This window comes from Heloderma suspectum, chromosome 6 (assembly GCF_057233095.1).
Source record: "Heloderma suspectum isolate Gila_16-S chromosome 6, 16-S_ref, whole genome shotgun sequence".
In the NCBI taxonomy this organism is placed as follows: domain Eukaryota; kingdom Metazoa; phylum Chordata; class Lepidosauria; order Squamata; family Helodermatidae; genus Heloderma; species Heloderma suspectum.
In genome coordinates, this window is record NC_139463.1 from 17,906,554 (window position 1) to 17,919,172 (window position 12,619).

General features: G+C 44.5%; 1 protein-coding gene across 1 annotated transcript in view; it reads right to left on the bottom strand.

The window, feature by feature from the left end:
* BARX2 (BARX homeobox 2) overlaps window positions 1-12,619 on the bottom strand; it is a 71,449-nt gene that overhangs the window by 11,917 nt on the left and 46,913 nt on the right. Inside the window, exon 2 of the mRNA XM_084803692.1 lies at window positions 2,270-2,567. Within this exon, the coding sequence (XP_084659818.1) occupies window positions 2,270-2,567 (298 nt within the window). The remainder of the gene's footprint in view (window positions 1-2,269; window positions 2,568-12,619) is intronic.

A 12,619-nucleotide genomic window follows, 5' to 3' on the forward strand; every position in this document is an offset into this window, starting at 1 on the left:
TAAGGAGGAGTCAGGATTCAAAGCTCAATTGGTCAGAGCAGCCTTCCTCAACCTGGTGCTCTCCAGATGGCTTTGGACTACAATTCCCATTGGGCATGCTGACTGGGGCTGATGGGAGTTGTAGTCAAAAAATCTGGAGGGCACCAGGTTGAGGAAAGCTGGGTTAGAGATCACTATTAATGTGTCCATTTGAAATCAACATGAATATCCAGCATGCAGCCTCTTCCCTACTCATGTGTATGGCCACACATGTGCATGCACATGGAGACACACCCACAAGCCCAAGCTACTACTTGCAGAAAACCAGGGGTTGGGGGTCAGCCAGCCAGCCAGCCAGCCAGCCTGCCTCCAGGAGTGTTTATAGAGACTAGCAAAGGGCCCACTGTTCCAGCAAGCACCAGGATGCTCAGGTTGGGCCAAAGAAGGTCAGAGAGAATTCTCCATTTGCCTGCCCCATCTCTACCAAATTAAGGAGGTCCACTGGGGATACATAAGAGCCTTGATGGATCACACCAAAGGCCTATCAAGTCATGCATTCTGTTCCCCCATTGGTAAACCAGATGCCCCAATGGGAAGCTCACAAGCGGGACATGGGTCCAATTGTTCCCTCCTGCTCATGTTCCTCAGCAACTGGTACAAAGGGGCATACCTTCTCAAAATCCTGGAGCCAGCACTGTTAGCAGTGATCATCAGTGCTCATAGACAGGATATCCTGATGCTATTTGTATCTGTGTACCCCCTACCATCATCTTCCACTTTGATTCTCACATGTTTATGGAATGTTTGTTTACCCAAGTGAGGGTCCATTTCTACAATCACGTTTTAGGTAATGAATGTACTCCCATGCTGGATGATTAAGGCATAGCATAGTGGTCAAAGCTTTATGGTAAGATTGTGATTTGCCTCATCTCAGCTCAACCAGGGCCGGCTCAAGGGTTCACCTGCCTCAGGTGGAGTGGGGCAAGAGTATCCCCACACACAATGAGAACACACTCCGGAAGCTTCTGTGCAGCCATGAAGGCTCTGAGGTGCAGCCTCAGTTCCTAAACTGAACTGGCATAGTGCTCTTTTAAGTGTGCTGCCCCATTATGGGCTGGGCCAGCTTTGGGCTCAACCCACTTCCAGTGTTGAAAGCAATCATTCAGAAGACCACTTGGCCATGCTGAGATTGCTCAAGAAAGTTGACCTGTGGGGAATTCATGACTATGTAAAATGAAATTTGTCACAGACAGGTAGGGTGGCCTGGTATGAATTGCCAAAAAAGAGGAGCTGAATCACCAAAAAAAAGAAGATGAAGGACGGTGATTTGCATAAAGTTTGCATATGCTAATTTATATGTATATATGCAAATTTAGAAATAATTCTTATAATTTAAATAGAAATACAGTACATCACACCCTAGTGTAGAAGACTGTGACCAGGTGAGGTGTGTGCCTGCCGAGTCTGCTGCCCAGGTGCTAACTGTGGATGAGTAACAGTTCTTAAGGTTCTTTATCAATTAAACCAGAACTGGACAGTACAGCTCTTCAAAGAGAGGACAGTCCTCTGTAAAGGAGGACACATGGCCACACTATGGAGGCCTGTCATCCTATGATGTGCGTCCCTTGGACCCCTTCTTCAACCCCTCAAGGGGCTTCCTTGGCCATCAGGGGCGTCCCATCCATATCAGCAACACTAGGCGGTTGCCAAGTTAAGTGTGGTGTAATCGTTTGAGTGTTGGACTGGGAGCCGGGAGATCCGGGGTCTAGCCCCCACTCAGCCATGGAAGCTCACTGGGTGACTTTGGGCCAGTCACAGACTCTCAGCCCAACCCATCTCACAGGGTTATTGTTGTGAGGATAAAATGGAAAGGAGGAGGATTATGTATGCCACTTTGGGTTCCTTGCAAGAGGAAAAATAGGCGGGATATAAATGCAATAAATAAATAAATAAATAAAAATAAGTGTGGCGCCAAATTTGAGAAAAAATACAAATTTAAAAAATACAAATAAAATAACAAAGATATCATTTCATATTATGAAATAATATGAAATAATTACTAATTACCATGGGTGTCCACAGGAATTTAACCATAAAAAATAGGGGCAAAATGTTTCGTGGTTTACCGAAAACCTCAGCCTAGATCTGCCCTTGGGGTTTGGATGGGGGCGCCAATGGCATGGCTCACCTAGGGCACCAGTTGCTGGCAGCTAGTCTAGGGCTGCTGGCCTGCTGGCCATCACCGCTAACCCATTTGGCAGACCTTACCCTCCACATCTCCTCGACTAACCTGTCTGGCGTGGATAGGTATTTCTGCTTTTGGAATTTCTTCTCCAGCCCCATAAGCTGCAGTTCCGTGAAGATGGTCCGGCTGCGGCGAGGCTTTTTCAAGCGAGGTGTGGGCTGCTCTGTCTCCGATTCACTGCTCCCGTGGGTTTCGCTGGCCTGCGTCTCTGAACAGGTGCTTCCCGAAGGTGGGTGCGGCGAGAGAACCCGGGAGGTGCTTGCTGTGGGGATGAAGTGGGAGGCCACCGAGGGCTGCCTGGTGATGACAGAGATGAGTGGATAGGCCCTCAGAGAAGGGGAGCCTGGGAAACAAGCATCAGAGAAGGAAAAGGATTACATCCCAGGATAATGGCTTTGCCAGATGTTTCATCTTTAAGGTTCAAAACCTTGATTCAATGGAACATAGGAAGCTGCAGACCTTCAGTCCATCTAGCCCAATATTGTTGACACTGACTGACAGCAGCTCTCCAAGGTTTCAGTTTTCCTCATCTACCTAGAGATGCTAGAGCTTGAACCCAGGACCTTCTGCATACAAAACAGGTGCTCTTCCACGACATGCGAAGCATTAGACCCTCTCTAATGGTAACAAAAGGTGGCACACTCAACTAACAGCCTAAACTTCTGTGCTATGATCTGCCACTTTGCGACTGGATACTCTTGGGCACATCACTAACTTGGATTTTCACCTTCAGTTCTTTGATAATTTGCACTATAAGCTCTTGGGGGCAGAGAACATGTTTGCTATGCGTTCATAGCAAATGCCCAGCCACAAGAGGCCTTTGTGCCAGCTCTGGGACCTGATCCAACTTCCATAGCTAACACAACAGCAGACATTAATTTCTGTTAACTGGCCAGTTCCTTTAACTGGCCGGTTCCAGTTAATTTAGGATTCTGGCAATGGGCTACTGTGTCAGAGGGTGTGACTTCTGTTCTGTCAGGTTTGAGCACTGCTACCTCTCATTTGAAAACAAAGCAGTGGTCGATCTGTTAGCACATGGATCGAACATACTATCTAGCACAGAAATTGACTTTTGCACATATCAGCATTTCAGAATTCATGTCACTGCCTTAAACGGAACCAGAAAAATGGTTTATCTAGCCCAGTAATTCTACTCTGACTGACAGCGGCTCCCTAAGGCAGTGGTGGGCAAGACATGGTCTCTGCCACCCCCTGCTGCAGTGCACAATGCCCCCTTAATTCTGGATATCAGATAAAAACTTTCCAAGCTCTGATAATTGAAACCGGAGATGCCAAGATCTGAACCTGGGAAATTTATGAATGAAGAGCATGTACTCTGTCACTGAACTATAGGCCCTCCCCTAGCACCAGGTCTGATATACTTGTTTTTTTTATTTATTCAAAGTATTTGTACCCTGTCTTTCTATTAAAAATGCCCAATATTAAAATAAAAATTAATCACAATGAATAAAGGAACTAAAAGAAAAAAAATCACATGCATGTAAAATAAAAACCATTCCAAAAAACCATTAACTTTTCATACGAGCTCAAATTTTCTTTGCTGCCAGCAAACATTTTCCCACCATTGCAGAGTCATATTTCTGAGTAATTGTGCCTAGGACTGCACTGCACATTTGGAACATCTGAACATTTTCTTTTTCTTTTTGAGATATGTTAACAAAACAAAAAAATCATAAATATTAGGAACAAATTTGGAGATGAGAAAATTATGTTGCCAAATACAATATTTGTACGTTTCTTTTTTTTCCTTTTCTTTTTTCGTCACCCTGAAACTTCCAAAATCTACTAACACTCATTATTGGAAATGTTGGTGAGACTGGAGAGGGGTTTGGGAGATATCAGACTGGGAAAATATACATGCCAAGGGGTGTTTTTGCAAGCCAGTTTCAAATTAGCAGAATTAGTTTTCTCCCTAAGTTTTTCCCAACTCTTTATACATATAACTTGTATTTGCATTACAACATCTTGGAAGAGACTACTCAACAACTTTGCATGCTGGTTCCATTCTTTCTGTGCTTACAAAATCCCACGGTCCCATGTTACATGCAACTATTCCTATCTTCAGGTGCCTGTCCTTGGTAAATCACTGTCACTGCTTTGTTGTTATAATTTCACCTGTTAGGAAAATGTTGGAACCAGGCTGGCATTAAAGATCAACATTACTGGGCTCTGCCAAGGCTCAGAACCCAGGTGGTGGCCCACTACTGATGCCTTCTTTTTGCTGTTGCTTCCTGTTCACCTGGCCTCTCCATGTGCATGAGCAGTGAGAGCAGGGAGAATCATCATCAGTTTCTTACAAAATAAGCAAATACAATGTAAAGTGGCAGAGAAAAGTCTACATTTGTAGTGTTCTCTTTGTGTTTCTCTCTCTCTCTCTCTCTCTCTCTCCCTTGCTCTGTGTGTGTGTGTTTGTGTGTGTGTGTGACAGAGAGAGAGAGTAGGGATGTACGAAAGGGACTTACCTTGTCCCGCAGCTTGCTTCGCGGTAGGGGGGAGGCGCTTCGCTTCTCCCCCCGAAGTTCAGGCGAGGGGGGGGAGGTGCCCCGCCTCGCCCAGCCGAAATTCAGGCTGGGGAGAAGCGCCCCGTCTCCCCGGCCGCGAAAGAAAAAGTGGGGAAAAAAACAAACTCGTGATAGGCTATGTGACGATTTATGTAGCCTATCACGGCTAGATTTCCAAAGTCAGCCGTGATAGGCTACGTAAATCGTCACGTAGCCTATCACGGGTGACTTTGGGGGAAAAAAAAAGCGCATACGCAAATGGCAGCGGCCCATGGGCGCCGCCATTTGCGTTCCTTATTTTGGCACGTCTAGTCTACGTAAAGATTTACGTAGACTACGGCGAAAATAAGGGAATGCTATTTGCTATTTTCCCCCAAAGTCACCCGTGATAGGCTACATGACGATTTACGTAGCCTTTCACGGCTGACTTTGGAAATCTAGCCGTGATAGGCTACGTAAATCGTCACATAGCCTATCATGGGTGTGTGTTTTTGTTTTTGTTTTTACTTTTTTATTTTGTAATGGCGGTGGCGGCAGCCAGTCAGGAGACCGGCCGCCACCCCCGCCCCCAACGAAACGCCGCCAAACCGCCGCCGGAACCCGCCGCCGAGAGGGACCTTCGGCCACGGTAAGTCCCATCCCGGGGGGGGGGCGGGGGGCCGGCGGAGAATTTCCCCAACACTTTCGGGGGGCCGAATGCCTCGGCGCTTGGCCTCCCGAAGATTCATGGAGAAATTCTCCCCCATCCCTAAGAGAGAGAGAGAGAGAGAGAGAAATGGATGAATTCATCTCTTTCTAGTCCACATCAGTTTCACATCTAACCATTCATAAGACTGTTCCTTCCCATTTCCACATCAATCTGTGATTTTTTAAAAACTGCATTTGCATTATTTTGTATGCACCTTTTTCACAAAACACACATTTGTGTGCATTTCATATTAAAATATGCATTTTTGTGCACATTTTATCTTAATATCTGCATTTGTATTGCATTCTAGTACTTTTTTTAGCTTAAATTCAGAGAGATGAGAAAACCAAAAAATAACTGTGTGCTACTACCAATCCATGTATTAGTCTGGGCAGCATGCATCAGGTTGGCTTGCTCAAAGATATGGACTGAATAAAATCCTCAAGCATCCTTTGTGCGTGCATGCACATGCACTCTCATAGTGAGAGTGCAAACTCCACTGATATCCTTGCACAGAGGCACCAACAAACTTGCTATCCGATACCTTCTGTCTTACCCTCCTGTGCCCTTCAAGGAAGGCACCAAAGAAACCACAAAAACAGTTAAAAAGCAATAAATCGGTGAAGCTCAGAAACCACCGAGACAGTTTGGATGTCTGAATCCTTCAGAGGGAAGCATTTTTACAAGGGACCGGCTTCTAAGGAGCTTAGCCAAGGATATTCTGTATCAAGAGCTATCCCAGTTAATATTTGTTTTCCTATTTGGGTGGGGTGCAAGGGAGGGGGTGGCATGAGTAGGAGAGCCAAAACAACTCAAGGAAACAGGAATGGTGAAGCATTCATCATCCCATTAAGAAAAACAAAAACTTAATGGGATCAGCATATTAGAAAGGTATATGTGGGATAGAAAGAGCTGAGAAGGAAATACAACCCTTGTTTGATAGTGCAATCACTAACCACTCTCGCATGATTAATAAACGAAGAGTTCTGTAAGCCATTAATAAACCACCATCCACCCTCAAATGCCGTGGCTTGCATTTAAAAAATGTTGGCCGGTGTGCAACGACAAGCCCCGCAGGTAAATTAAACCACGGTGGCTTGTCGTGATGTACAAACAAGGTCAATATTTGACACCTACAAATGGAGTCAAGCTGGAGGTGAGCTGAAATTTCCCAGCAAATGCTCCTGGAATTTTCTTTTTCTCACCCTCACCCAAAAAAATAAGACAACTTTAAAAATTTTCTCTGAATATTCAGTACGCAAATAATTCCATGAGACAGTTCGCAGCAATCTACGTACTTTACATTAGTACTTGACATTTAGCGGATTGTCTCCCATTCCATTCCACATTTCCCCGCTTATATTTACCAGTCTCTGCGTATTTTCCTATGAATAAATTTGCATAAATTTCAGGGGGGGGGAGATCTGAAAGTCCATGGACTCTGTGTAGCCAGAGGAGGCCAGTACACAGCAGATTCCACAGGTCAGATTCTTAGAAATCCAAACTCATTTTAGTCTGTCTCAAATTTCTCCAGCATCCCTAACTACCACTAGTCATGGTGAGCCCCACCCCTGAGAAACTGTTGGAGAATTTTCTCCTCACCCCACAGAAATTTGAGAAGGTGGTCCCCCAACTTCTATGCCCACAAATAGGATAGAGAATTATGAGAGACCATTTGCACACAGCTCTAAGCCCAGGTTGTCACCAGCACCAGCAGCAGCCCTCTTTGTGTGAAGGAGGGGAGTGGGGAGAACATCTGCTATTGACATGCTTCTATGCCACTTCCAAATGGGAAGAACATCTGCTGTTGACATTTCTATGCCACTTCCAAAATCAGTAGGAGAATTTGCCAGCAGTTTCTAGGTAACAGCTGGCAATGGCCTCCCTGTCCTTCCCTAGAACATTACGGGCATAATCCTATGCATGTTTAGACAGAAAGAAGTCCTACAACTGGGTGTTGTAGGACTTTTTCTGTCTAAACATGCATAGGATTATGCCCTACATTTCAGTTGATGATGGATGTGGCTGAATACCACCTGCATTGTTGCCAGTGTTTGGACATCCAAAAGCATGAGATTTAGACTCCTTCCACTGATCCAAAATCCTCACTATACTCACAAAAGTCAGTACAAGAAAATCAGAAGAGATATTAATATATTTGCATTGATTGTCATCACATTCCTAAATGTGAGCTGAAATCAAGAATATTTTAAGATGGTTCCCATTGCTAAGCTTTAACACTATATTAAGGGTAAATAGTGTTTCCATACAGGACCCTTAATTTCCTTGTGAAGAGGCAATGAATGTGTGTTAATTAAAAAGCTTTGCCACACCTGAGCTGTTAGATAGCTCAGATCTAAAGTTGCTCAAGTTCTACTTGCAAAACTTTAGACCTAAGCTATCTAGCAGCTCGTGTTTTCTGATATTATTGTAACTAATATGCAAATGAACTGCTATTGCTTTTATGTTGGTGATGCTATTGTTCATGCCATGGCAAGAAATTCCATAGCCTAATTTATTTATTGTGTAAAAATGTAGATTCTTTTATTTGTCCCGGACCAGTTTTCCATTGCTGATCTCATGTTTTTGTAACAGGAGACCTGAATTAGTTTTTCCTATTCACTCTCTTCATGTCAGTAATGACTTTATAAAACTCTTTCATATAACTATCTTGGTCATACTGCCTCTAAGATTCAAAACAATGGGTTGGAGCCAACGTTTTTATTCAGTCAGTGGCCTGGTTCGCATGATTGCCGCAGGTTACTGTAGCTTATTTAAGCCATGGTGGGTTGCAGCACTGGCCGGTGAGCACTGTAAATATTTAAGCCATGGTGGGAGGTCACTGTAGCTTATTGTAACACATGAACCTGGTGCAGGGTGGGTTGTTGCTGTGGTTAACAAACCACCCACAACCCAAAAACTGCCCATGGGTTAAATAAGCCACAGTGGTCTGTGCTGATCATGCAAACTAGGCCACTGGGAACATCTCCAAGCAGAGTTCTACCCAGACTCCTGCTGGTAGCTCGCAATTCCTCCCTCCTATGCAGCCCGCAGCATCCCCTCCCCCACTGTTCTATAGGATACCCCCTGGAGGGACATAGGGGCATCCAAGGGGAGGGGGGAATCCGCAAAGAACACGTCCTCCTCCATTCAACCAGCAGAAAAACTCCATTGGATCAAAAGCGTTCTGCTGGTGGGAGAGGCCCTTCAATCCATGGGAGGCTTTTTCTGGACCCAACCCAACCCAATGTTTGAAACATCTCTTCAGTCCTATGATAATTTTACATTCCCTTCCCTTCATCCATCCATCCATCCATCCATCCATCCATCTCTATATCCTTTTTGAGGCTGGTTGACCAGCATGGTAAATAGTAGGCGCCATTTTTTAAAGATGAGTCCTTTCTTCTTTTCCTTAGAAATGTCCAGGATTCTAGTAATCTGAGTCGCATTTGCACTCATCAGATTCAGCTCATTTTCTGGGATTTACAGTGTCCTTAAAGTCTGGATGCAGACGTCAATTCCAAAGCACCTAGGCATGTCCTAAAATTCTCGACAGGCCCCTTTTTGTTGGAACTGAAGCAACAACAAAAAATATAATATCGACAAGCAATTAAAAATTGGCATAAAATGGCTCTGTCCAGTTGGTGCTGCTGGGGCTTGTTCACTGTCTGAAAAGCAGCAAAGGGAATCCTTGTCTGTGTACCTCTATCAATGTACTGTTCCTGCTGCTGGTGAATGTCTGCCATTGAGTGTACAGATTGTACCTTTTCAGACACTCGGACAATGATAATCATGACTTCAGCTGCTCGTTTCATCATCCACTTAAGCCAAGGGTGAGGAACTTTGGGAGGTCTGGGGACCATTTTTGCCCCCCAGATTCACTCCCATGCAGTCTGTAGGGCATCCAAAAAAAAAATTTAACTTAAAAAGGGGGGGGGGGAAATGGCATCTGTATTACTATGGAGTCCCAAAAGGGTCAAATTTAGCTTACTTGCAAACAAGCTAAATCTGACTGTTTCGGTGCCCTGTAGTGCTATGGATTCAATTGGTTTAAAAAAAAAAAACATTTTTTCAGGGCATTCCACAAATGTGGGGGTAGTAGGGCCTCATGTGGCCCACAGCGGCATGTTAGCCACCCCTGGCTTAAGCACAGCCAAGGGTAAACATTCTGCCTTAACATCAGGTTCGGAAGTAATAATTTGGAGCTGGAAATTTTCAGCTGTGGCTCCAAAGTTATAGAATCCTGTTTCTGAAGGGGTTAGAAAAGCTACTTCTATCTTAATTTTTCAGAGGGGTTGCAAAACCCCTCCCTCCTAAGAGATATTTGGGTGAGCTGGATCATATTCTGTGGTTTTAATTTGCAGCTGCTTTATTTGGTGGTATTTATATTGTGCAGCTAATAGCATATTCTTTATTTTAAAATTGTGAACTGCTTTGAACTTTGATAGCTCAGCTGATATAGTGGAGATCTGTAGAACAGTTACTGCAGCCATTGCCAAACTGGTTTTCACATGCTTGGACTACAGTTCCCATCAGCCCCAGCCAGCATGCCCAGTGGAGGGCACTGGGCTGAGGAAGGCTGACTTAGGCTGCAGTCCTATACGCACCCACTTGGTAGTATGTCCCACTGAACTCAATGGGGCTTACTTCTGAGTAGACACATTTTGGATGGCACTGTTAATGAGTCAATCTTAGATTGCTGGGTTAATTCTTGCTTGAAGGAGTACATATTTGGTGGTAAGGTAAAGTACATGCCTTGCAAGCAAGGCCCTGGGATCAATCCCTGGCATTTCTAGGCAGGGCTGGGAGAGATTCCTGACTGGGACTTGGAGAGCCATTGCTAGCTAGTTCGTACATGATACTAAACTAGAAAAACATAAGAAGAGCCATGCTGGATCAGACCAAGGGTCCGTCTAGTCCAACATTCTGTTCACACAATGGCCAACCAGCTGCCTGCAGGAAACAGGACATGAGTGCAACAGCACCCTCCTGCCCATCTTCCCCACTGCCTCTGATACTGGAGGTAGCACATAGTCATCAGGATTAGTAGCCTTCTCCTCCCTTTAAAGCCATCCAAATTGGTGGCCATCGCTACATGTTGTGCTAGCAAATTCTATAGTTTAGCTATGTGCTGTGTGAAGATGTCCTTCCTTTTATCTGTCCTGAATCTCCCACCAAACAGCTTCATCATGAATCACCCCAGGTTCTAGTATTATGAGAGAGGGAGAAAAATGTCTCCCTATCCAATTTCTCCACACCATGCATCATTCTGTACACCTCTATCATGGCTCCCCTCACTCACCTTTTCTCTAAGGTAAACAATCTCAGTTGTTGTAACTTTCCCTGCCCTCATAGGGTAGTTGCTCAGGCCCTTGATCATTTTAGTAGATTTTTTCTGCATTTTTCCCAACTCTACGATATCTTTTAGGTGACTTGCAAGCTAAGGATCAATGATAGGATATAATATATATGGTATACTCCTTGGTTTAAAGCATCTTCCTTCTTTTTTGAACAAACAAATAAAAAGAAAGCGAAAGAGCTTCACTCCTGAAAGCTGAAAGCTTAAATAAGCTTACAGATTAAAAAATAAAGCATGTTTAAAAAAGAAAAAGGAAAAAAAACTGAAGCCAAAAAGTGAAACAATTAACAGAGGCCAACAGATAAGATGTGGGCCATAAACTCAAATGACATGAGTTCTATTCCGAGTTCTGACTCACTGTATGACCTTTAGCAAGTCACTTTACATCTCTGTCTCCATTTCATTTATTGGCACCCCAATCCTAAAAACATTTACTTGCAAGTAAATTCCCATTGTGATACATTCCATGGGGTTTTCTTGGCAAGAATACTGGAGTGGGTTGCCATTTCCTTCTCCAGTGGACCACATTTTGTCAGAACTCTCCACCATGACCTGTCCGTCAAGGCCAAGAAGCAACAGTAAGAACCAGACATGGAACAACCGATTGGTTCAAAATTGGGAAAGGAGTACGACAAGGCTGCATATTGTCGCCCTGCTTATTTAACTTATATGCAGAGTACATCATGAGAAATGCCGGGTTGGATGAATCACAGGTCAGAATTAAGATTGCCGGAAGAATTATCAACAACCTCAGATAGGCAGACGATACCACTCTAATGGCAGAAAGCGAAGAAGATCTAAAGAGCCTCTTATTGAAGGTGAAAATGGAGAGTGCAAAAGCTGGTTTAAAACTCAACATTAAAAAAATGAAGATCCTGGCATCTGGCCCCATCACTTCCTGGCATATAGAAGGGGAAGAAATGGAAGCAGACTGCAGCCATGAAATTAAAAGACACTTGCTTCTTGGGAGGAAAGGTATGGCAAACCTAGACAGCATAGTAAGAAGCAGAGACGCCGACAGAGGTCCGTATAATCAAAGTTTGGTTTTCCCAGTAGTAACGTATGGCTGTGAGAGCTGGACTATAAGGAAGGCTGAGTGCCAAAGAATTGATGCTTTCAAACTGTGGTGCTGAAGAAGACTCTTACGAGTCCCCTGGACTACAAGGAGGTCAAATCAGTCAATCCTAAAGGAAATCAACCCTGACTGCTCATTGGAAGGACAGATACTGAAGCTGAAGCTCAAATATTTTGGCCACCTAATGCAAAGAGAAAAGTCACTGGAAAAGACCCTGATGCTGGGAAAGACTGAAGGTAAAAGGAGAAGGGCCGGCAGAGGATGAGATGGCTAGATAGCATCACCGATGCAATGAATATGAACTTGAGCACACTCTGGGAGAGAGCAGTGGACAGGAAGGCCTGGCGTGCTATTGTCCATGGGGTCACGAAGAGTCGGACATGACTTAGCGACTGAACAACAACAAATTCCCATTGCTCCTTCATGGATCACTGCCTTGTTGTGGCAAAGGGGCTTGCGTAACTCAGTGAAGCCATAAGCTATGTCATGCAGGGCCACCCAAGACGGACAGGTCATGGCAGAGAGTTCTGATAAAATGTGGTCCACTGGAGAAGGAAATGGCAACCCACTCCAGTATTCCTACCAAGAAAACCCCATGGAATGTATCACAAGGCTAAAAGATATGACGCTGGAAGATGAGCCCCTCAGGTCGGAAGGTGTCCAATATATTACTGGGGAACAGCAGAGGGAATTTCCAAGTAGCGCCAGAAAGAGTGAAGCAGCTGGGCCAAAGCCAAAAGGACACTCAGCT